Source organism: Carcharhinus amblyrhynchos, chromosome 26 (genome assembly GCF_965287045.1).
Source record: "Carcharhinus amblyrhynchos chromosome 26, sCarAmb.v2.hapA, whole genome shotgun sequence".
NCBI lineage: Eukaryota > Metazoa > Chordata > Chondrichthyes > Carcharhiniformes > Carcharhinidae > Carcharhinus > Carcharhinus amblyrhynchos.
In genome coordinates, this window is record NC_137349.1 from 37,193,847 (window position 1) to 37,217,264 (window position 23,418).

Consider the following 23,418-nt stretch of genomic DNA (forward strand, 5'->3'; position numbering starts at 1 on the left):
CAGCTTGTTCCAAACACTCATCACCCTCTGTGTGAAAAAATTGCCCCTCTGGACACTTTTGTATCTCTCCCCTCTCACCTTAAACCTGTGCCCTCTAGTTTTTGACTCCCCGACCTTTGGGAAGAGGTATTGACTATCTACCTTGTCTGTGCCCCTCATTATTTTGTAGACCTCTATAAGGTCACCTCTCAGCCTCCTACGCTCCAGAGAAAGAAGTCCCAGTCAATTCAGCCTCCCCTTATAACTCAATCCAACAAGTCACGGTAGCATCCTAGTAAATCTTTTCTGCACTCTTTCTAGTTTAATAATATCCTTATTTGTGGAAGTGGAAGGGCCCAGGCCTCCTCTGCCCACAATTCTCCCTCCAGCTCCTCCTCCTCAGCTCCAGCAGCAACTAAAAGAGCAGCTAGATCGATTGGTTACATCGCAAAAGCAGGGCGGGGGGGAGGGGGGGGGCAGTTGGAGATGAACAAATGTGGAAGTCACGCAATGCAACTTGTCCCGAGCACATTGACTATCACAGCGCTCCCCCCATGCCTCCCAATCCCCCCAGCCACACGCTCCCCACAATCACAGCCCCCCCATGCCCTCCAATCCCCCCAGCCACACGCTCCCCACACCCACAGCTCCTGCTGAAGTTGAGAGGCTGCAGCAGTGCTTTCTGCAAGGACTTTGTGCACATTCTTCAATGAGCTGAGTGCATTCGGATCCAGTAGCACTGCAAGACCTGAGGTCAGTGCTGAGACTCGGGTCCGTGCTGCAAAACAAACATCGGAGACCCTGCGGAGCAACAGCCCCCCACTCCCCCCCCCCACACTCGCAGAGCCACACTGACCCGAGACAGAAAATGGCCACAACGACAGGACACCCGTGAGTAGCGGAGAGCTGTCGGACACTATGCACTTACCTCCTCACTAACCCTCACTGATGAAGTGCCCAAATCAGACTTTTATTTAGCATGTCCATTTTGGCGCGGTTCCGAATTGACGCACGCAATGGTAAAGGGGGAAATGCTGATAAAATTGGGCGGGCAGTTCATTAATTCAACTGAAATGCATGCACATGTATTTAAATCACCATTGCGCCCGTTTCAGGTGCAAAGCAGAACAAAGAGACCTAGCGTTACAGATTCTTGAAAATGGAGTCACAGGTGGACAGAGTGGTGAAGGAGGCATTCAGCATCCTTGGTTTCATTGGTCAGAAAATTGAATACAGGAGTTGGGACGTCTTGTTGAAGTTATACAAGACGTTGGTAAGGCCACACTTGGAATACTGTGAAGAGTTCTGGTCACCCTACTATAGAAAGGATAATATTAAACTAGAAAGCATGCAGAAAATATTTACTAGCATGTTAATCGGTCTCAATAGTTTGAGTTATAAGGAGAGGCTGGATAGACTGGGACTTTTTTCTCTGGAACGTAGGAGGCTAAGGTCTACGATCTTAAAGGTCTACAAAATAATGAGGGGCACAGATCAGCTATATAGTCAATAGCTTTTCCCAAAGGGAAGGGAGTCTAAAACTAGAGGGGAAAAATACAAAAGGGTCCAGAGCAGCAATCTTTTCACAGAGTGGTGAGTATCTGGAACAAACTGGCAGAAGTAGTAGTAGAGACAGGTACAACTTTGTGTTTTAAAAAGCATTTAGACAGTTACATGGGTAAAATGGATATAGAAGGATAAGGGCTAAATTTGGGCAATTGGAACTAGCTTAGCGGTTAAAAATAGGGGCGGCAAGGACAAGTTGAGCCAAAGGGCCTGTTTCCATGATGTAAACCTCTATGACTCTAAAAGCAATCCTTTTTTTCTGCCTGACATAGCAGGATCTGTTGTGTGTCTTTTTCCTTAACTCTCTCTCTGACTGTGTCTGAGAGTTGTGAGTCTGCAAGCAGCAAGAACAGCTGCTATCAACTTTCTATCCTGATGTTAAAGCTCTCACCCAAAGCTAAGAAGATTTGGCCTGAGCTTTTTGACCCTGGCAACTCAGTCACATGGGCCTGTTGCCGGGCAGATTTCAAAACAGTTTCACTCCAATCCCCATTCTCAGACATCTTGTTTTACCTTTAATTGAAAAAGATGGTTTAAAACATAACCATTCTATAAGCCATCTCATGTTCATAAGCCTGGTGCTTGGGCTGAATCAGTTGCTCGTTCACACTTCCCAAGTGAGCAAGAGCATGCAGTGGTGGCAGGGACAGTAGGTGGAGAGTCTGAATTAGAGCGTCCAGTACTCTCCAAGCTCTGCTCAGCTGAACACAGAGGCTCCATTCCAGAGACATCAATGAAGTGGATAATGACTGAGTAACAGCAGAGTGTGTGATCTATACTGAGAAGCAGTCCAAGCCCACAGGCACAGTGGGAATAGGGCTGCCTGTCTGAAATATGAGTAAGTAATGATGCAAGACACTACGCAATTTCTTATCGTATTGATGAACCAGTTAACTATATGGAACATTAAAGGTAATAATCATACAGAGCATGCAGGCCCTGAGTAAAGGCTGTCTGGATGCCTCCTTAAATAGAATGATAGATACCTTGCAGCAAGCCACTGATGTGCAGCAATGTGCTCTCCAACAGAATGATTCAAGATAAAAATGGCAGTAGGTGTAAAAGACACAAGGAAAAATCTTATTACGCAGAGGGTAATGGATGTCTGGAATCCACTGCCCAAGTTGGTGGTGGAGGGAGAGATCATAAACTCTTTTAAATAGTACCTCGATCTGCACCTTAAATGTTGTAAGCTACAAGACAATGGGCCAGGTGCAGGAAGGCAGGATTGAAAGGGGACTTGGTCATCCTCAGGCTGGCATGGACAAGATGGGCCAAATGGCCTCCTTCTGTGCTGTAACTTTTCTATGATTCTATGGGAGCAGAGGAGTGTGGCTGGCCCATGAGAAGGATGATGGCGAAAGGAAACATGGAAACAAAGACTCAAATCAAGATGCTGCCACTTCTCATCTGTCGCCCTCCTCTGTTTAGTGCCCACAGGCTGCCTCATGTCTCAGTATTCCTGTGCAAAGGTGCAGTCTTTGGCTCCAAAACCCTGAGGATTTTTTTATTCTTTCATGTGACTTGGGGATGACCGCTGAGGCTAGCATTTGTTGCCCTTGTGAAGGTAACCACCAACAACCAGAGCTGGGATCTGATCTGGACACCGCTAATTACTCTGTTCTAACCTCAGGGATTTCACCTGGTGGGACTGGTAGAAAAAAGGAAAATGAAAGAGTTGTTGTCAAATAATTATTTGCATGTGGTTGTCCTGGACATTTTTACATTATTAAATTTCTGGTTTTTATTTGAACCTCATTGTAACGAGGAGATGTGTGGGATAATTTTCCACCTGTTCTCTCCATTGGCTGAACACAAGGTGCATTTTTGAAAATGAATGTTTTAACACTTTTAGGCACTGTGACTTTAAAGGAAAGACACAAACAGGCTTTCTTGTAAATTTAAATCAAGTGAAACGATAAATGTTTATTTTCACAACACTATAAATGTAAATACAACAAATATCCAATCCCCAAGCACACAGGCACACTCAAGAAAAGATGATTTCTGGAGATGTAACATGCACATAGATTACTAACAGGGGAACAAGAAACAGGTCACTTGTTTAAAGTCCTTAAGATTGTGGTTGAAAGTATTGCAGACCTGAAGACTTCTGTTCTGATTGAAGACAAATGGAGGACAGAGTTTTCTGGCTTTTCAGACAATATTAAGACCCATCTGTTTTAGTGAAGAAATATAATTGTGCATGTAATGTGAATTAGCTGCATTTCACTATCTCAAAATGATTTTTTTTCAAGGCAGGGTTCATTCTTTTTACTGTATCTCTCCATCTGAGGGTGCTGCTCCCTAACTGTACTGTTGACCTACCTTGGTGGATTAATAAGATATCAGCTCCCTTTCCAGCCAACTTCAGTTATGTAATGACAGTATCAGTGGATCCATTGTCTGCACGATTGGTTGAAACAAATGTGATTGATACGCACAGGGAAAATGTTTGATAGCCCATCAACATTCCTGCAATGATCATCTCACTGAATGACTTTATTTAAATTCCCATCCTTCTGGGGCCAACAGGTGTAGCAGTAATTGTCATTGTAATGTTTTTTATTGAAATGGTGAGGGGTAATCAACTGGCATCTGGGAAAATCGTTTGCACTTTAAGCTATGAGGTGTCAATCCGTGTCAGTCTGTCCAAAGAGCACAAAAGGAGCCATCTATCTTTTTATGGAGTCTATTTTTTGAAGGTACAGTGCCAGTTCCATGTTGCATTTTTTTTTGGAAAAGTACCCATTTCCCAATTAGTTTTATGGACATCATGTGACCACCAGAAGCTCTTTGGTGTTTTGCATCAATTTCTTGTCTTGCCCATTCTTGGTTGTTGGCTGAAAAATGACCTTTTTAACTTGATGAATAACATCATGAACCCCATTGATGTTCAATGCAAGGGCATCCCAAATCCTAGAAGAGAAATTTAGAACATTGGTTCTTAATCAATTACTTTTGTGATTTGGAAAAAAGGTGAGCAAAGAGATGAAGCCTAGTGGGGAAGTTTTTTAAAGGGGTCAGTCGTGTAAATTATTCAAATAAAATGTTTATTAAACTTTAAAACACACAAGAAAGTACAGAATATTTACAATTAACCACAATGATGGGTCCTCAGGCAGTATGCTTAAATTACTCCCTCTCAATCTAAACCTATCTACTTTCCTAAACTCCGAGAATACACCTTCCCCAAAATGACATCCCATAGGTTTGAAAACTTTGAGCCAAATCCAGCAAATAACTACCACACACGGGGCCTGGTGCTTTCTTCGGAAACCCTTCTTCTCGCTTAGAGTAGAATTTATGGGATCACACACAGAGAGACCTCTGCTTTCTTCATTTGATATGCTGTCAATTTCATCAGCATTAATCACCAGCTACCTCCCTGCGCACCCCTCTCACCTCCGGAACCCACATGTACCTCATGTTACAATTTCTTCTTTTCAAAGAGAATGAGATATGCTTTTGCAATGGTGGGTGGAATTTTAAAGAGGATCTAGGTGAATATGTTTCAGGAGGGAACACCAATTCTAGAGGTCGAAAGCCTTCTCCCTACATTGTGATCTTAATGGGAACTCTCTCATGAATGGAAGTGGTTTGACACTGTTGATATTGAGTTCATTACAGCACATTGCACCCTGGAAAAAAAATGCCCCAGTTATATCAGGATTGCTATTAGCCTCACATCAGCTGCCAGGCTTTATTTCCTATTCCCAGCACAGTTACAGTAGTGATTTCTGTTTTATTCTTGATCATGAGGGAATCTTCTTCGTCCATTACTTGACTATTATTCATTATCTGTGCAATTTCAATGGATTACTGTTAGTTATCAGTGCTATTTCGGTGAGTTACTGTTAGTTATCAGTGCTATTTCGGTGAGTTACTGTTAGTTATCAGTGCTATTTCAGTGAGTTACTATTAGCTACTGATGGAATCAAATTTTATTCTACCTCATATTTCTCCCCTGCACATCTTTGCCACACCTTCAGATTCCCCCTCTCAATTTACCCTCTTCCCCAAACAGTTTTTTCTCTTCTCCTCTTCCATTCCCTCAGCTACTCCCTCCATTTCTCCTCTTTCTACTTTGGTTTCTCTTTTTTGCTGGCTAATGGAGGCCTCCTCCTATATCCTGGAACTTGCCTCACAACAACTTCTGGGGCAAAACCACAAGCAGATATTTATGACTGAATGTCATGTGATCCAGTATTACATGGTCTGATGTCATGTGGTCCAAGAATGCCTCCAACCAGGGTTGGCAACTGTACCCTCAGATGGACTAGGTTTCCATTGGGCCTGTTGAGTAGGTGTACCTTCACTTACTGAGATGGGTTCCATCAAGATCCAGGAACTAGGAAGTCCCAATTTTGGGAATCCATGCTGTTAGCCTCAGGTTCCCACCCCCTTACATGGATATAATTTTTGGAGTGGGTCAAATCTTCATCCCCATTTGGCCATCCATGAAACTCATCCAGAATATCCAGAGATCTCTGGAGTGAGAATTCTAAAAATCCAAATTGTCAGCATGAAGACACCATGTTAACAGAAGTTCAGGATATTAAAATGACAGAAAATGGATACTAGCTGTCTTAGCCACATTCCTGAACACAATTAGCTGGCTTAGTCACAATCCTGTGTATAATAGACCATAGATACTGGTGGCTGGTACCAGAAAGAAGTCCCACAACACCAGGTTAAAGTCCAACAGGTTTAATTGATAGTAAACCTATAAGCTTTTGGGGTTTGCCCCTTCGTCAGGTGAGTGGAGAGTTCTGGTCTCTGTCAGAGCACATACAGGCACACACAGTTTACAGAATACTGATTAAAATGCGAGTCTTTACAGCTAACCTGCTATTCAAGTCCCCCCCCTCATCCCCACCAGCGATCTGAGTCAGAGTTCTGACTCAGTTCTGAACTTTACCTCTTCAGAAGCTGGAGCGGCCAAAACAGACCTTTGCTGAGCATGTCTGTTTCACGCAGAATCTGGATGCGTGAACGTGATGGTAAAGGGGGACATGCTGGTAAAGTTGGGCAGGCAGTTCAGTAATTCATGCAAATAACACAGATCGCACTAATGGCCTCATGCCCAACTTTACCACGTTTTCGCGTCCATGTAAAATCGGACCCTTAAAGTGAACAAGCAAAATATGACCAACACTGGGAATCTGAAATTAATACTGAAAGTGATGGAAATACTAAGCAGATCAGGCAGCACCTTTGCAGAGAGAAGCCAAGCCCAAGGGCTGGATTTAATCCAGTCCATCATGGTAGGAAAACATGGAGTCTGAGCCTGCTTTACTTGTGAGAGTGGACGCACATCAATCTCCAAACACAGGGTGGTGGAAAAGGAGATGCAGCAGTTGTGTCCAACTAAACAGAGAGAAAACCTGACTGAGTGTGAGATCAATGAAGGAGGGTCAATTATCAGGTCAAGGCCCTTTGTGGAATAGCTTTCATCAAACTACTTTTAAACAAAGGGATGATGCAGATAAATTCAATGTCTTTTGAAATGTTAGCAAACCAGAAGAAATGGGAAGATTGGGCAGAAATGCAGGTATCATCATTGAACAGTCAGGGCCATTTCTCTGCTCGAATGGTCAGTGTGAACAATTAAAACATCATTATTTTTACTTTGCTTTTGACTTTGAAGCTCAAACTTTAACATCAGCAATTTAAACATTACAGAAAGGTCAGAAAAATGACCTTTCTGTAATATTTGAATGAAATGGAGAATGTTTGGAAATTGTGGTTAACGGTTATAACAAACTCAATTAACGATATTGGGAAGTTGCTGGAATTGTGAAACTTCATTTCCTCACTTTGCCCCCTCCAGCCTGTTCTGCCATTCAGTGAGATCGTGGCTGATTTACAGCCTAACTCTACATTCCTTCCTCTGCCTCTTCTCCCCTAAAATCTTTGGATAACAAAAATCTGTCAAAATAGATTTAAAATTGATTTAACATCAATTATTTGTGAAAAGGGATTACAAAGGACTATTACCCTTTGATATAGAAATGTTGGTTTAATTTTTAGACTATGGCCATGATCTTACCTTCTCATCCCGCCAGCCATCTTACTGGCATTAGATATCCAGCGAGATCAGCCTTGTGCTGTAAAGGGCACAAGGCTGATTATAATATTTAAATGCTATTTAAAATACAATTTAATATTAGAAGTGAGCTCAGGACACATTCGTCCAGACTCACTTGCCTCTGTGTCCTTGCCAGTGAGGGTTCTGTCCGGTGAGGATCAATATGGTCCCTATCAATGGAGACCAGACGTGATGGCCTCATTGATAGGACCGGCCCCACTCAGGAGGTCAGGGGCAGCGATATTGGGGAGCAGGGAGTTTTGGCCACAAAGGCCGGCTATAGCTGGGGGAAGCTGTCACTCTCAGATCTTTGTGTTCTGCACATGCTCAAGGGTACCCTCTGCTGCTAACTGCCAGCTTTCTGGTGAGCTAGACCATGTCCCCTCCCTTGCTTGCTCTCTTGGCCATTCATTTTTGTAGATCTTGCAATCTGTTCTGTCACCAATTGCTATCAGAATTACAGTATTATTACAGTGCAGAAGGAGGTCATTTGGCCCATTGTATCTGTTCTAGCTCTTTAAATGAGCAGTAGGTTAGATCCATTCCCCTGCCCTCTTCTCATACCCCTGCACATTATCTCTATTCAAATTCCCATCTAATTCCCACTTGAATGCTTCAATTGAAGCTGCCTCCACCACAATTCCAGACAGTGCATTCCAGAACCAAACCATTCACGTGAAAAAGATTTTTCTCCTATCACATTTGATTTTTGCAAATCACTTTACATTTTTGTCCTCTCGTTTATCAATTTTTTTTTAGAAGTAGGAACAGTTTCTCCCTATCTATTTTGTCCAGCCCCCTCATGATTTAGAACATTTTTATTGTATCTCCTCTTAACCGCTGTCTCTCCCAATCTCTCCAATCTATCTTCATATCTGAAGTTTCTCATCCCTGGAACCATTCTTGTAAACTTGTTCTGCACTCTCTCCAATGCATTCACATCCTTCCCATAATGTGGCACCCAGAACTGTACACAGTATCCCGGCTGAGGTCGAACTAATGTCTCATATAATCTCCTTGCTCTTGTACTCCATGCCACTATTAAGAAAGTGTAGAACACTATAGGCTTTATTAACTACTTCCTCCACCTGTCCTGCCACTTTCAATGATCAATGCGCATGTACACCCAGGTCCCTCTGTTCCTGCTTTCCCTCAAGGTTTTACCCCTTGTTTTAGGTCATCTATCCATGTTCTTCCTACAAAAATGGATCACCTCACACTTCCCCACATTGGACTTCATGTGTTACCTATCTGTCCACTCTGCCAACTTTCATCTTTCAGGTCGGTCACAGAAATTATCTGGTTTTATCCAGGACTCATCCGAATGGCCGTCTTTGCCAACTTTCGTCATAACTCACGTTAGTTCGAATGTTGTAAGCTTTTTTTCTTCTGATTTACTAAGTTTGGTGATAGCTGCTAATGAGAAACAGAACATCCCATCCCAACTTCAACATCTCTTTTCCTATTCTTCCTATCTTTTCCATTTGCCAGGATCTGTACCTATCCTTTTTCTGGCAGTTTCTTTTAGTTTGCTATTGCCTTTTCCTTCTGTGGCCACCTATGGCTGTCCTTTATGATCAGAAGAGCTTGTGCCCTTTACAGATACAAACGGATTTTGTAGAGGAGCAGCAGGTGGACTCATCGCCATGAGGGGACACCATCATTCCCTGGTGGAATGTGTTCTACATTCTGTTCCCCTGCGGATAGACAGAAGCATGAAGTCCATTTCAATGGGTAGCTTTTTGTGTAAACAGCTAATGGATCCTCCCATTGTGACTGATCTACACATGTACTCCCCTGCAACTAACACAATGAATGGGATTTTCTGCATCCACAGTGGCATGTTTCGCCAAGGGAGCGGTGGCTTGCCATTGGCCGACAACAGGATCTTCTGATCTCACCAGTGTCAACAGGTTTCCCATTGAATGCACCCCTCGTCACCATGAATGTGTCAACCAGGAAATCCTTTAAACATGGCAATAGCTGGGGTAAGAGTGGAAGAAACCCCTGATCAGTCACACTTAATGTGGAGTGGTGCACCTCAAGCTACAAACCCCTGGCGATAGAGTAGATAAGGTTATGCACCAAATGCTAAGAATTGGGATTAGAGTGGATATGAGTTTGATAGCTGACACAGATGTAAATGGTCGAAAAGCATGGCATCCTGTTGTCTAGGGTATTACAAACAAGAACAAAACTTTTTTAGAAGTACAGCACAGGACCAGGCTGTTTGGCCCTCCAAGCCTGCACCAATCATAATGCATGTCTAAACTAAAACTGTATGCACTTACGGAGTCCGTATCCTTCCAACCCCCTCCTACTCATGTATTATCTAGTTGCCCCTTAAATGTCGCTATTTTATCTGCTTCCACCACCTCCCCAGGCAGCGGGTTCCAGACATTCACCACCCTCTGCGTAAAAAAGAGGCTGCAGAAAAAGGCCATGGCTCCTGTTCACATGACAACACCCAGGTACTTGTCTCAGCTGCATGGTGAGCTTCTTAAAGGGACATCAGTCTTAAAGCGATATGACAACATTTTGCTCTTATTAGATTGTCTCCCAACAATTTCCAATATATTCTTTGTGTATTCAACTTCTCTGTCATGCCCTTAATGCTCATGGTAATCTTTCCTGTCTATGCCTTTAAGGACCCACATTTATTTCTGCCAATCTCTTCATTTATACCTACCAATAAATATTTTGCCATCTGTTTTTATATTTCTTGCTAGTTTATTCTTCTTCTATTTTCTCCTTCTAACAGCTTCCTGGTCATCCGCTACATATTTTCAAACTTCTCCTAATCTTCAGGCTTCCTAGTCTTTTTGACAACATTGTAAACCTGTTCTTTCAATCTGATGCAAACCTTACCTTTTCTAGCTAACCATGGAGTGAAGTTATTCCTCAAGGAAATGTATGTCTATTGAGGTTTATGAATGATTTATTTAAATATATGCACCTGCTTATTTGTTTTTAACCTAATTTCCCCAATTTATCTCTGAACTCACCCCCTTATATCTATGCCAATGGTTTTGTTTAAATTTATTCTAATTTTGGATTTTAGCACTTTGCTTTCAAACTTATGAAATTCTATCACTTTATGATCACTTTTCCCCAGATGATCCTTTACTAATGAACCATGTCTTTTTGCATTATACTAGTTCAAATTTATCTTGCTAGTTCTTTGGGACATTGTTTAGAAATACTGTTCTGTTCTATTAATTAATTCCCCAAGCCACATTTTCCTATTGGTTTGCCTGCTCTATATAAAGATTAAAATCCCCATGGTTAATACTCTACTCCGTTGTTACATGATCCTCTAATTTCTTGTTTATATTTAGTCCAACGCTCAGATTATTGTTAGTGATTCTATCAAACAAGCTCACCCATTTTCTATCCCTTTTTCTCATGGGGAGCAGTGGTGTAATGCTTTGTCACTGGATTAGTAATCCAGAGACCTAGGGGAACACTCTGGGTCCTTGGTTTTAAATCTCACCATGGTAGCTGATGGAATTAAAAGCTAGTCTCAGTAATAGTGACTATGACCCTATTGTTGCCTTTTTTTAGGGAACAAAATCTGCCGTCCTTACCTGATCTGGCCTACTTGTGACTCCAGACCCATAGCAATATAGTTAACTAAATACCTTCTGAAATAGCCAGGCAAGCTATTCAATCGGAGGGCAATTAGGGATGAGTCTTCCCAGTAATCTCCACATCCCATAAATCAATTTTTAAAAAACTATCCAAATATTCCGCGTCTCCTTTTCCATTTTGCCTATTGTTAAATTTGAGACTACTTGGGGGGGGGGCTAGTTCCAAAGAAGTCACATGGAAAGACAAGCCACAGGAGCAATAGGGTTTATTGGTGAACTGTACTCATCGCATTCCTGCCCTTGACTGGCTATAGGGGCGGATTCACAGACAGGCCGCCTCTCTCCCCAGGTCGATTGACTTGTCTTCTTAAGGAGGCTGCACTGCGCATACATAATAATTATTTTCTTAAATTACCCTAGAATATTTAATTCCAATGCTAGGTCATTCTGCAGCCATGTCTGAGTAAAGCCACCAAATCAAAACCATTTACCTCTATTTGTGGCATGAGTTCATCCATCTTTACTGCATTTTGATTTAGTGCTTGTAAACATTAGCTTATCCTGGGTCCTTCAGGAATTTAAGATAAATCTCCTGAACCCCGATGTGAGCAAACCGAGAAAAAAATAGTTTTTAAAAACCATTAAAATATTGAATTGCTAGGTAATAAGTTTATTTGACCAAGAGGGTGGGTCTGAAGGCATCTCATGTGCTTAAAGTGTTCAAGGTTATAATTAACCAGAATTGGCAACCCTACTTCCTCCACCCCAGGTTTTATATTTCGTTAAATGAACACAAATCATAGATTGACAAATAATGATGTTTAATGTAATATAGACAACAGCAGTTTGTACTTAGCAGCCTTTAGCATAAAGAAAACCCTTTAAAGTAGAACATTGTTCTAATGCTACTATACAGAGAAAATGCTTAAATGCAACTATTGAATCACATGAAGGTTGTGTGTTACATTGATTCTAACAGAAACATTTTCAGTTCTACTGATAACAGATAAATTTGTGCATATATTTTATTTTAATATTTGAAAAGAATTTCCTATAAACTACAGAAAAGGTAAATTAAGACAGTGTTGAGAATAATTTCTAAATTCAGCACTTCCAGGTAGATGTAATTTTGATTCTTGCTGGAATTTTATCCACTTCTAGCTGATATCTTTAAACCTTCACACCTCAGGATAGACTGCATCTGTAGCAATTCCACAGTTGTTTTCCATGTCCTTCGCCATGTGGACATATCCTTCATTGCCCCAAGTTGCTCCCCAACTGAAATGAAAGCAAAGCTTGTATTATAGCCCCGGTAAAGCAAATCTTTAAACATATTTTTTTTTAAATAAGAGGTTTTGCTTTTGATTATTGGTACAAAGTGCAGACCCGGGTTCGATCCCAGCTTGGGTCACCGTGTGAAGTTTGCACGTTCTCCCCATGTCTGTGTGGGTTTCCACTGGGTGCTCCGATTTCCTCCCACAGTCTGAAAGTTGTGCTAGTTAGGTGCGTTGGCCCGAACAGACACTGGAGTGTGGCAACTGGGAGAATTTCACAATAACTTCACTGCAGTGTTAATGTAAGTTTACTGTGACTATTAAATAAATAAATTTTACAAAGTGGAGAGCTGTGGATTGCCCACCGTCAGAATAAAACTAGCTTGTTAAGATAAAACTGAACCAGATTGCTGAGGACAAAATTTCCAATTGGGTTATACAGGAAAGTCAACAATTGTTTCACAAGCAAATCCATCCCAACAGCAATTTCTATACTTGTGATTTCGAGTGCTGAGTAGTTCGACCTTCAATGAATATTATGATTGGAGGAAAATGTAATGAGGCTTTATATGACATATTTCCTACTGGTTGCACCCAACATCTATAATAAGGAGGCTTGTATGAAGGAAGGTTCACCTGTTCACTAAGTGCATTCCTTTAGCTTTAGCTATATCTTATTGAAAATATTATAGTTCTGTAGATTTTTAACTCTAATTAAAATTCTGAGATTAAATGGATCAGCCCTGACTCCCTGGCTGGGTACCGTACCTGTTTTTAACAATCCAGTATGGCTTCTGATTTTCAGTCCCATACCCGACTGCCAACACTTCATGATCAAGTTTGTCTGAACTACAGAGTGGCTCATAAAAAATACCTGGAGAAAAAGAAACATTGGTACTTATTATCACAGAATTGAAATCTCATTTTAAAAGGAGAAGACAGCATGCTTGGGAGAATTATTGGAATTCGACAGCAGTTAAAAACTATTGGTGTGAATCTGCCTTTCTTTAATAAATCAGGCTCCCCCAAAAGATCAGGTGACAAGAACGCTATTTTTAACATTTCCCCTAATAATCGATTATGCTCCATTATCATGACGGCAACTGTCCCTCAATTCAAAGATGACCTCTGCTCAGGGTCCTGGATTTCTGCCATGGGTCTTCATGCAACTGAACAGTTCACAGATCTTTGGGTAGGTAGGTCAGGATATCCCGAGAGGTAGGGGGATTCTACCTCTGTACACGAGGGCTTTCACAACACCAGGTTAAAGTCCAACAGGTTTATTTGGTCCAAATTTATTTTGGACCAAATAAACCTGTTGTAATTTAACCTGGTGTTGTGAACTTCTTACTGTGTTTACCCCAGTCCATCGCCGGCATCTCCACATCATCACTAGGGCTTTTCCAGAGGAACCTCTGACTGGTCTTTATTTTCAGACGAAATCTCAAGAACAACACCAGGGATTCACCATTGTATTCATCAGCCTGACCAAAGAACCTGATTAAGTCAATCATGAAGATCCGTGGATTGTGCTGCAAAGATTTAGACTTCAAGAAATGTCATCACAATTCTTCAAAAGCTTCATGAAGCTATGGCTTGAACGGGAGATCTGGAACAGATACCTTCAAAATACAGAAAAGGCTCAAGCAAGGTTGTGTGCTAGCTCCCATACTACTTACAGTCTACCTGATAACAGCAATTCACCTCAAAGGTCTACTGTCCTCCGGTGTGAGTATCAAATGTTCTCTAGATGAAAAATTCTTAAACCTCAGTTGCCTCCATGCCAAAACAAAACTGACCACCATCGACAAGGTCTATGGTTTGCAGAAAATTGCAGTGTCATTGCCTACTCTCCACTAGGTTTGCAAACTGCTCTCAATATCTTCAGATCTCTCATTCTCCATTTAATAAATGACCAAAGCCTATCACTCATGTTTTTAACCAAGATGTAAGTTGAGTATAAGACAGTGGTTAAAAATACTAAACTTGTAACAACTTCACTATAATCAACCCTCAACTTCACACTTTGAAATTTTATTCAGTTCATTCAGAATTTGTTTCGACCATGAATAGGTCAAATGTGCGCAGTAGCCATGAATTCTATTGCTTACCTGATTTGTACAGCATGAAGGATCTGTGCTCTGCATCTATAGAAACGGATATTGGTCCAACTGTGGCCACTGCTGCAGCTAAATCTGCTTCAGAATTCTTTGGAATAATTCTGACCCCATTGCAAGTGGCGACAATATCATTTTTGTTGGATTTACAATCCCCATCCTAAAAGCCAAGAGGAAAGCTGAGGCAAAGATTTACTCAAATAACAACACCAAAATGATTAGGCCAGAAAACTGAACAACTTCATCCTTTATTGATGAATCATACTCCTTCAAACCTTTTATTCTCCATGATGCTTTTAAATGCCTCATAAACATATTTCAGTGGTTTCCAATTACAATTTACTTCACATTTGCGTGTAAGTAATTCAATTTATTTTTTTTTCCTGCACCCATTCTTATTTTTAAATTGTGTTCCTCCCATGTAAATGTTCACCAGGGCAAACTATTGTTTGGGTCATTTCCTTCAAACATGAAAGCTTCAATTATGTTACATCAGAGTCTCCTTTCCTCAGAAGAAAGGCCCTACTTTCTTAATTTTCTTCATCACCAAAACCTTTCAGATAAACCTTGTTCACCTAACCAGCAGAATTTGTGTAATTCTTTGTTTAATCTGTTGCTTTGCTGGAATAAATTCGTCACCAACCAATGTACCAGGACTTTTCACATGAACTTGACAAACATCAGCACGTTGAGTTAGGTTGTGCACTGAGATGTATGATGTTCACACAATGGCCCAGATTTTTCAAGGGAGAACCAGAGGGTGGTGTTTATGGTCCCAAATCTCCCAGAATTAGATTTATTGAATTTAGCGAGGACATTTTCCTTCTCTCCTACCATCGCTGTTAGAAATCCATAAAAAAAACTTATACCTTGGTCAATCAGGAGTAACCAGGTATTTAACTGATCTGTAATTAATAAAATTAAACACCAATTAAATTGACCCTAAGAAAATTATGTTATTTTTATAGAGCGCTCTTAAATGATTATTTAGTAAATTCTGAAGGTTTTTAAAATCATTTTCTACATTTTTTTCCAAATAGGTTCATTACTACCTTCATCCTGTGGAGGTGGCACAGTGGTTAGCACTGCTAACCCACAGCGTCAAGGACCTGGTCATGGTCTGTGTGGAGCCTACACGTTCTCCCCGTGTCTGCGTGCGTTTCCTACCTTTAACTTTTAACTTAGGACATAGAACATAGAACATTACAGCGCAGAACAGGCCCATGATGTTGCGCCGACCAGTTAAAAAGCAATGACCCTCTAACCTAAACCAAACCCTTTCCATCCATAAACCTATCCACGGATCTCTTAAACGCCCCCAAACTAGGCGCATTTACAACTGCAGCAGGCAGGGCATTCCAATCCCTCACCAACCTCTGGGTAAAGAACCTACCCCTGACATCCAACTTCACCCTAGATGAATGGTTCAATCGTTAATGTTTTTGATGTCAAGTGTTCCAGTGTTTTATTTTCCTGCTTTTTGCTTCTTGCCTGTATGTTCATAACAATTTCTCCTCGAGGAGAAAAGGAAAACTGATTAAGGAACTATTGGCTTCTCAACACTTGGATAATTCAAAAAAAGATGCAAGATTTGAACGTTTGTTTTGTCTGAAGTGAACATGTCCCTCAGCATGAGCTTACATCACTTGTGGTCACAGTAAAGCAACCACATTATGAGCCCAACTGAACATAGGCAGCTCTCAGACTTTCACAACAATTGGTTCCTGGAAACATCATCAAGTCGAAATGTTGGAACTGCTTTCCCCATAGGAACAATGTTAAAACTGGGAGACTGGTCCCATCAATGAGGCAAGGCAACACTTTTAACCCTGCTTGTTCTGGACCAAGGACCCAATACTGTACAACAGGATGATAGACTGTTGGACTCTATTTCTCCAGCTCTGCCTAAGACATATTGAAAAGAAACCATTTAATCTGCTGATTACGAATAAGCATATGTTCGTAAATTCCAAGTGTCTTTCTGCCAATGTTACAGGCAACTCCTGGAGAAATGCTACATTTGGAACAGTAAAACATCAAATATTCTGGAAAATTTAACTTAGCCAAAACTCACTGTAAATTGTAAATTTGAAACAGGATGTCAATTTATAAGCACTGTAAGAGATTTGATAGAGGTGTACAAGATTTTGATGGGTATAGATAAAATGAACGCAAGCCGGCTTTTTCCACTGAGGCTAGAGGAGAAAAAAAACCAGAGGGCATGGGTTATGGGTGAAAGGAGAAAAGTTTAAAGGGAATATTAGGGGGGGAATTCTTCACGCAGAGAGTGGTAGGAGTATGGAATGAGCTGCCGGATAAAGTGGTAAATGTGGGCTCACTTTTAACATTTAAGAAAAACTTGGACGGGTTCATGGATGAGAGGGGTGTGGAGGGATATGGTTCAAGTGGAGGTCAGTGGGACTAGGCAGAAAATGGTTCAGCACAGACAAGAAGGGCCAAAAGGCCTGTTTCTGAGCTGTAATTCTCTATGGTTCTATGGTAAATGGTGTTCATGATAATTTGAACATTGTAAAGTCGAAGACTCCTGTATCCTAAATTGATCGTTGGTTTACCTATTAGCGTACTCAGGATTGTTCAGAAACTGCTGCCTAATTGTGGAATTACATCTAACAGTAGATACTTTGTTTTGGGTTTTTCAATCACAGGCTGTTGGGTACAGAAGTAGTCAGTCTATAGGAGAAGAGCATTTTCCTCTGGAATGGTGTGACGGGGGCCTAAAACTCTGCAGGGGTTCTTGAAGTCTCCAACGTACCTCTCCCAGGAGGCTGACAAAATCTCTCAGAAAATAGTTCAAACAAACAAAACCTGGCCCTGAAATGGAAAAATTCTTCATCTTAAGTAACACAAAAATTCCAAGAACATTAAGGAGAAAGGAAGGTTACCTTTGCAGTGTAGGGATAAGATTGTTCTGAATTAATACCATTTTCTTTGATAAATAGAAGGGACTGGACTTTATATCCACCATTACAGCCTCTGTTTCCTACTGCTCGGGTACAATCCATCAGGTACTGCTCACTCAGGGAAATGAGTTTCCCAGTTTTCTTAAACACTTGTCCTTCAAGCACTCCAGTCGTACTGAAAGCCCAGCATGAGCCACATTGTCCCTATCATAAAGAATCACAGAGGGAAACATTTGTGATCATTTGTGACATATTTTATTTCACTGAGGAACCTCTATGTAAAAGTCAACAGTCATAGCAGAGGACACCATCAAATTTCAAAACATTTTGCCTTCAGACAAAAGGCTACAGTCAGACCTTCCATCTCTTATACGTCTCTCCTTTCATTTATAATGATTTTCTTTCTTATATACATTTTGGTATTATGAGACTGAGGCTGCTAATTTTTCGACCATACAAATGTCAATGTTTGATAGAAAACTGTCCACTTATCACCGCCGTCCTCATTAACCCACATAGGCTCCTGGCCTTGCAACACCTTGATTTTAAAACACTCAGTTTTTTCTCATATTCTTCCTTCATCACTCCATTTTCTGTCTCCATAATTTTCACCAGCCCACAATCCTCCCTTCTGTGCTGCTCCAAATCTGTCCTGTTGCAAATTACCCGATTTTAGCCCTTCCAAAAATCACAACCTTGTTCTCTGCTGCCAGGGCCAGAGGTGATCTGGTATTCCCTCTCCAAATCACTCATCTCTTTAGCTCTCACTCTCCCTGTCTTTAAGATCATCCTTAAAACTCCCTCTTTGACCACACTAATGGTCAACTGTCCTAACATCATCCTTGAAGGCACAGTGCCAAAATCCTCAATATTGCTGTAATTAAAGTTCCTAAGGTCTTTATCTATGTTAAAGGCACTATATAAATGCAAGTTCTATGCTAAAAATGGACATCCTATGATTAGCAGCACTTCTCCCATCTTTACCTGGTCCTTCACTGGGGTTACATAACCCTTGGGACGCCAGTCAACAGCCAAAGGCAGTTCAACATTCTTCTGTGCCGTAAACACTTTGTATGTCAAATTCCCAGCTTCCTTTTTGTTGAACTTATTCAAAAACTGTCCAAACTCCTTAGTGGTCTAAAAAAATCAAGAAACTCTGAGCTTTATTAATCATAATATACATGGGTTCATTGTATGATATGACTTATGTACATCATTTCAATAAATCCTCATCATTAAAATGATAGTTTAGGATTTGCTGGAAGGTAGATGATCCAATGAGTTATAGCAGTGGGCGAAGCAGACAACAGCCTTTAGAAGGTGGGCGCATGAGAATTCGGAGCAAAGTGGGAATTCGGTGCAGAGGAAAAGCTTTTGCTTTTTGCTTTCTAACTTTTTCACCCTTGAGAAAGTGGTCTTGTCCTGCTGCAGGAGTAGAGGAATATTTGATGGGTATTTCAGCCACTGTGAGGCAGCGATGGAGAAATGAAGCAACAACCATGCAGTCATGGGAAACTGGTAAGTTGATTGGCCAATAAGTACTCAATGCCAGGGTAATGAGTGAAAAACTTGTGTCTGAAGTAAAGGAAAGTTGGGGCCTAATATAGTAAAATGATGCAAGTAATCCAAAATAGAATAGATTTAACATAAAGAATATAAACAGAATGTATGTACCTAAGGTTTAAAACATTATACAACTTGGCGGTTATTTAACAAAAATGTACAAAAAGCACCATAAATAGATAAATAATTCAATTAAGTAATTACATAAAACGCCTCTTGTCTGCGTGTGTTTCCCCCAGGTGTTCCAGTTTCCTCCCACAGTCCAAAGATGTGGGGGTTAGGTTGATTGGCCATGTCAAAATTGCCCCTTAGTGTCCTGAGATGCTTAGGTTAGCGGGATTAGTGGTTAAATATGTGGGGATATGGTGGTAGGACCTGTGTGGGATTGTGGTCGGTGCAGGCTCGATGGACCGAAGGGCCTCTTTCTGCACTGTAGGGTTCAATGATTCTATGATACATTAAGGATGGCGGCATTGTGATGTATCAAGGCTGCAGCATCTGAGAACTCATGGATAACATTGTGATTCACGGCAAACCCACTTGCAGTGAGTGTTTGCGGCTTGAGGAAATTTAGTTCGAATTCATCGAATTGGAAGCTGAGCTGCAAATACTTCAACACATCGGGGAGGGTGAGAATTACCCGGACGCTTTGTTTCGGGGGCAGTTACACTCCTAAGTTTAGGGGCTTCTGGTTTAGAAAGTGAGCAGGGACAAAGCGGGTGTGGCCGAAAGTGAGGCAAGAAAGGTAACCCAGAGGACAGGAGTATCAGCCTCTGCAATTGTTCCAATGGGTTGAAGATTCTTTCAGCTTGTTTGAGCTTTATTAATCATAATATACATGGGTTCAGTGTATGATATGACTTACGTACATCGTTTCAATAAATCCTCATCATTAAGAGTGGGGGTTGCAGGGTGCGTGAGCTGGCTAGCCATGGTACAGAAATTTTGGGGAGCAGATAAGAATGTAGTGGCATTGCTCCGTAGCAAGGAGCCAGAGACCAGATGGCTGCGTTGCCTGCCCAGTGCCAGGGTTAGAGACATCACCTCAGGGCTGAAGATGAACTTGCAGTGAAAATAAAGAGAAAACATTCACTAATGAACCTAATAAAGAGAAGCGTCTTTATCCAGAGACTGCTTAGAATGTGGAACTTGGTACCAAATGGAGTTGCTGAGGCAAGTAGAAGGGGTGTTTTTAAAGGGAAACTGGATAAACACGAGCCGAAATTTTCTGGCCATTCACAGCAGTAGGACCCACCGGTCCTGCTGATGGAGTACTCCCCACCATGGGTTTCACAATGGAAACCCTTTGACAATGATGGCACTGTTAGCCAATGGCAGGCTACCTCCCTCCATTGGGAAATCCCACCTATGAGCAAGAAATGTCTGGAAGAATAAGTTAAATAAGGAAGGGTGGGTGGGGTCATGTGGAGCATAAACACTGACAGGCTGGTTGGCCTGATGGCCTGTTTCTCTGCTATAAATTCGATGTCATTCTATGAAATGTAATTCTGTACATACCAGATCTCCAAACTGATTCATTCCCACTGTAAATGTGTGCTTTCCCATTGAGTGCTCCAGGTTGTGCTTTGCAATGTATTTCATATTTTCCTCCCACACTATTCTTCTGTAACTTGCAGAATTCTGAAAAGTAATCCAACAAAATCCAATTCAAGTGCATTTTATTGTTGTAAATATTGGAAATATTTTAAGAATAAATTCCAGGAAAAAAAATTCCTTTAACCATTTTATCACTTCAAAACCAATGCATATTAAACCAAAGAAAAATTCTTGTAGTAAACTGTGAGGCCAAAACTATCAGGGAAGGGAAGCACTGTAGCACAGTTGTCTGCACTGCTGTCTCACAGCGCCAGGGACCCGAGTTTGATTCCCAGCTTGGGTCACTGTCTGTGTGGAGTTTGTATATTCTCCCCATGTCTGCATGGGTTTCCTCCGGGCACTCCAGTTTCCTCCCGCTGTCTGAAAGACATGCTGGTTGATCTGAACAGGCGCCAGACTATGGCAGCTAGGGGAATTTCACAGTAACTTCATTACAGTGTTAATGTAAGCCTTACTTGTGACTAACATAAGGTGGGTTTTTTTTCCTTATCTGAGAGGTAACTTGATAGAGATCTCTAAAATTATAAGGGGTTTGATAGGATAGAGGAAAGATGTTATGTCTTGTGGAGAAGTCTAAAGCTCTGTAGGATGGTTACTACTAAATCCAGTAGGGAATTTGAGAGAAAGTACCTCAGCCAAAGAGTGCTAAGTATGTGTTTAGAATGACAACAAATGCTGAAGTAAGTAGCATAATACATTCAAGGGGAATCTGGATAAATACATGAGGATAATGTATAGAATGGATAGAATAGAACAATGGATAGAAGGGTTTGCTGAAAGGACTAGATGTAGAGGAATTGAAAAAGGATTTGTGTGGAGTATAATTGCTGGTATAGGCCAGTTGGGCCAAATGGTTTGTTTCTGTACTGCAGGCTCAATGCTTAAGTTCTTTGGAACAAGATATTATTAAATTACTGCAGATAATGGAATCTGAAACAAAAGCAGAAAATGCTGGAAAATCTCAGCAGGTCTGATAGCATCTGTGGGGAGAGAATGGAGCCAACATCTTGAGTCTGGGTGACCCTTCATCAGAGCTGAAGACAAAGAAAATAGGATGAAATTGATACAGTTGTGGTGAGGGGGTGGGGAGGGACGTGGCGGTGAGCAGGGGAAGCTGTGGGGACTGCTAGAGAGTCAGCACTTGGTGGAGACAGGGGAGATTGACAAAGATGTCAGAGGCAAAAAGACCAAGAGAATGCATATGGTCATAATCTTGGCTAGGAACTAATTCAGGTGAAGACTTGCGCCCTATTGAGCAACTTATCTCAGTTAGACAGTTGTGAAATCTTTTGAATTTTGGATGCATTAATGCCAGCTTTCATTTTCTCTCAGTCAGTGAAAGGACTCTTCATCCTCAGGCTGTGGATTCAAGTCGCATAATCCACTGTGGTGGGGCCTCAGGGTTATGGGGTAAACCTTCCATTGTTACTATGAGATTTGTGGTTCCCTAATACAAGCATCTCATTCAACCTCCAGTCAGGAGGCCAAAGTGTTGCTTCAGCCACAATGGGGAACCCATTCGATGCTCCAGAAATTCTGTTGATGTATGAAAATGCCCTTGATCAAGTTACATTGATCATCTGCCCACTTCCACTCAGTAAACTGCCAATTCCAGTAACTGACCCTGCTGGGAAATTCCAGCCTTTTCCAGACCCTCTGCTATGGAAACCCTTCATTTGGACTCTACGTTCAATTATTCCACCTTCTGATCCTTTAGAATGCATAAGCACCAAGTTATCAAAATTCCAGAACCCATATACCATTCTGCACTAAGTCCTTCTCATTAGTTACCCCAGCCTCAGACCCATGATTGCTGGTCTATTCATTCCTCTACGCCCAATCACTTTAAATTCTTATCCTTCTCCTTCACATCCCACTCCCCTCCGTTTCTGCTCCTTTCTTACAACTGGAACTGACACTGAAAATTGTGTCTTGCATAGAATGAGGTCAGTCCAAGGACACTGTTCAATTTCCCTACTGAGGAAAAGCTCGAAGCTCACCTCCTGTACTTCTGACCTCTTACCTTTCACCCCCTGTTTCTCAGTGAAAACAATCAAGTCATTTTGATGAGCAAGCAGCAGGAAATCATAACAGCTGCTCAGTAAGTATCAGTTCAGAATTTACTGCTTCCTACCTTGTCATACTGCTTCTTATGAAAGGACTTCCAGCTGAACCAGGCTTCATCCAGAGTTGGGTCAAACATGGAGCTGGAGGCTATTGTTAGGAAGAAGAGGAGCTCAGAGCCCACAATCAAAGAGAATTTCATGATGCACAGTCTGTTGGAACAAAGGCAGTTTTGTAATATCAATACAAAGTGGCGTTAACAGGTTATACTGGAAAAGTATTTTAAAGTGTGGAGTGTAAGCATTATCTTAACTCACCAAAATATTTAGCTGACTCGTGGGGAATGAAGACAGTAACATGGGAATGGAATTGGTTGAGTGACCGGAAACAGAGTGGTGGTGAACAGATGTTTTTAAGACTGCAGGAAGGTTTGTAATTCAGTTCCCCAGGGGTCAATGCTGGCACCCTTGCCTTTCCTGATATCTATTGGCATATTATGTACTTGATGTGTGTGCTTTATGTTGCATTGGTGATGGCTCATTGATGAGATCTTGAGGCTAATGTTTCCAAATATAAACACTTTTATTGGTAGGCTTTAACTATTTAACCGGCTCGGGTCACTGTCTGTGTGGAGTT

At 41.4% G+C, this 23,418-nt stretch overlaps 2 protein-coding genes across 2 annotated transcripts in view; both read right to left on the minus strand.

Annotated features, from left to right (window-relative positions):
• The window catches only part of LOC145358890 (cathepsin L2-like), a 31,042-nt gene extending 23,425 nt beyond the window's left edge, over positions 1-7,617 (minus strand). The window contains exons 1-3 of the mRNA XM_080213264.1: positions 7,598-7,617; positions 6,642-6,671; positions 4,332-4,464 (exon numbers count right to left, since the gene is read on the minus strand). Coding sequence (XP_080069390.1) covers positions 4,332-4,464; positions 6,642-6,671; positions 7,598-7,617 — 183 coding nt within the window. The remainder of the gene's footprint in view (positions 1-4,331; positions 4,465-6,641; positions 6,672-7,597) is intronic.
• A 4,787-nt stretch (positions 7,618-12,404) lies between these two features.
• Positions 12,405-22,990, minus strand: LOC145358472 (cathepsin L2-like). Its single transcript, XM_080212553.1, has 7 exons — positions 22,853-22,990; positions 20,620-20,742; positions 18,523-18,675; positions 17,521-17,742; positions 14,612-14,777; positions 13,269-13,374; positions 12,405-12,504 (listed from the first exon to the last, which is right to left on the minus strand). The coding sequence occupies exons 1-7, from the start codon at positions 22,982-22,984 to the stop codon at positions 12,405-12,407; spliced, it is 1,002 nt and encodes a 333-aa protein (XP_080068679.1). The 5' UTR covers positions 22,985-22,990.
• Positions 22,991-23,418: the final 428 nt, after the last annotated feature.

Bases quoted from the DNA above. Each gene is read 5' to 3' on its own strand.
- LOC145358472 (XM_080212553.1), bottom strand. From the start codon at position 22,984: ATGAAATTCTCTTTGATTGTGGGCTCTGAGCTCCTCTTCTTCCTAACA. The intron at 17,743-18,522 runs GTAAAGATGGGA...TCTTTATGATAG, and splicing joins TAACCCCAGTGAAGGACCAG to GGACAATGTGGCTCATGCTG. The intron at 14,778-17,520 runs GTAACCTTCCTT...CTTGGCTTTTAG, and splicing joins CTTATCCCTACACTGCAAAG to GATGGGGATTGTAAATCCAA.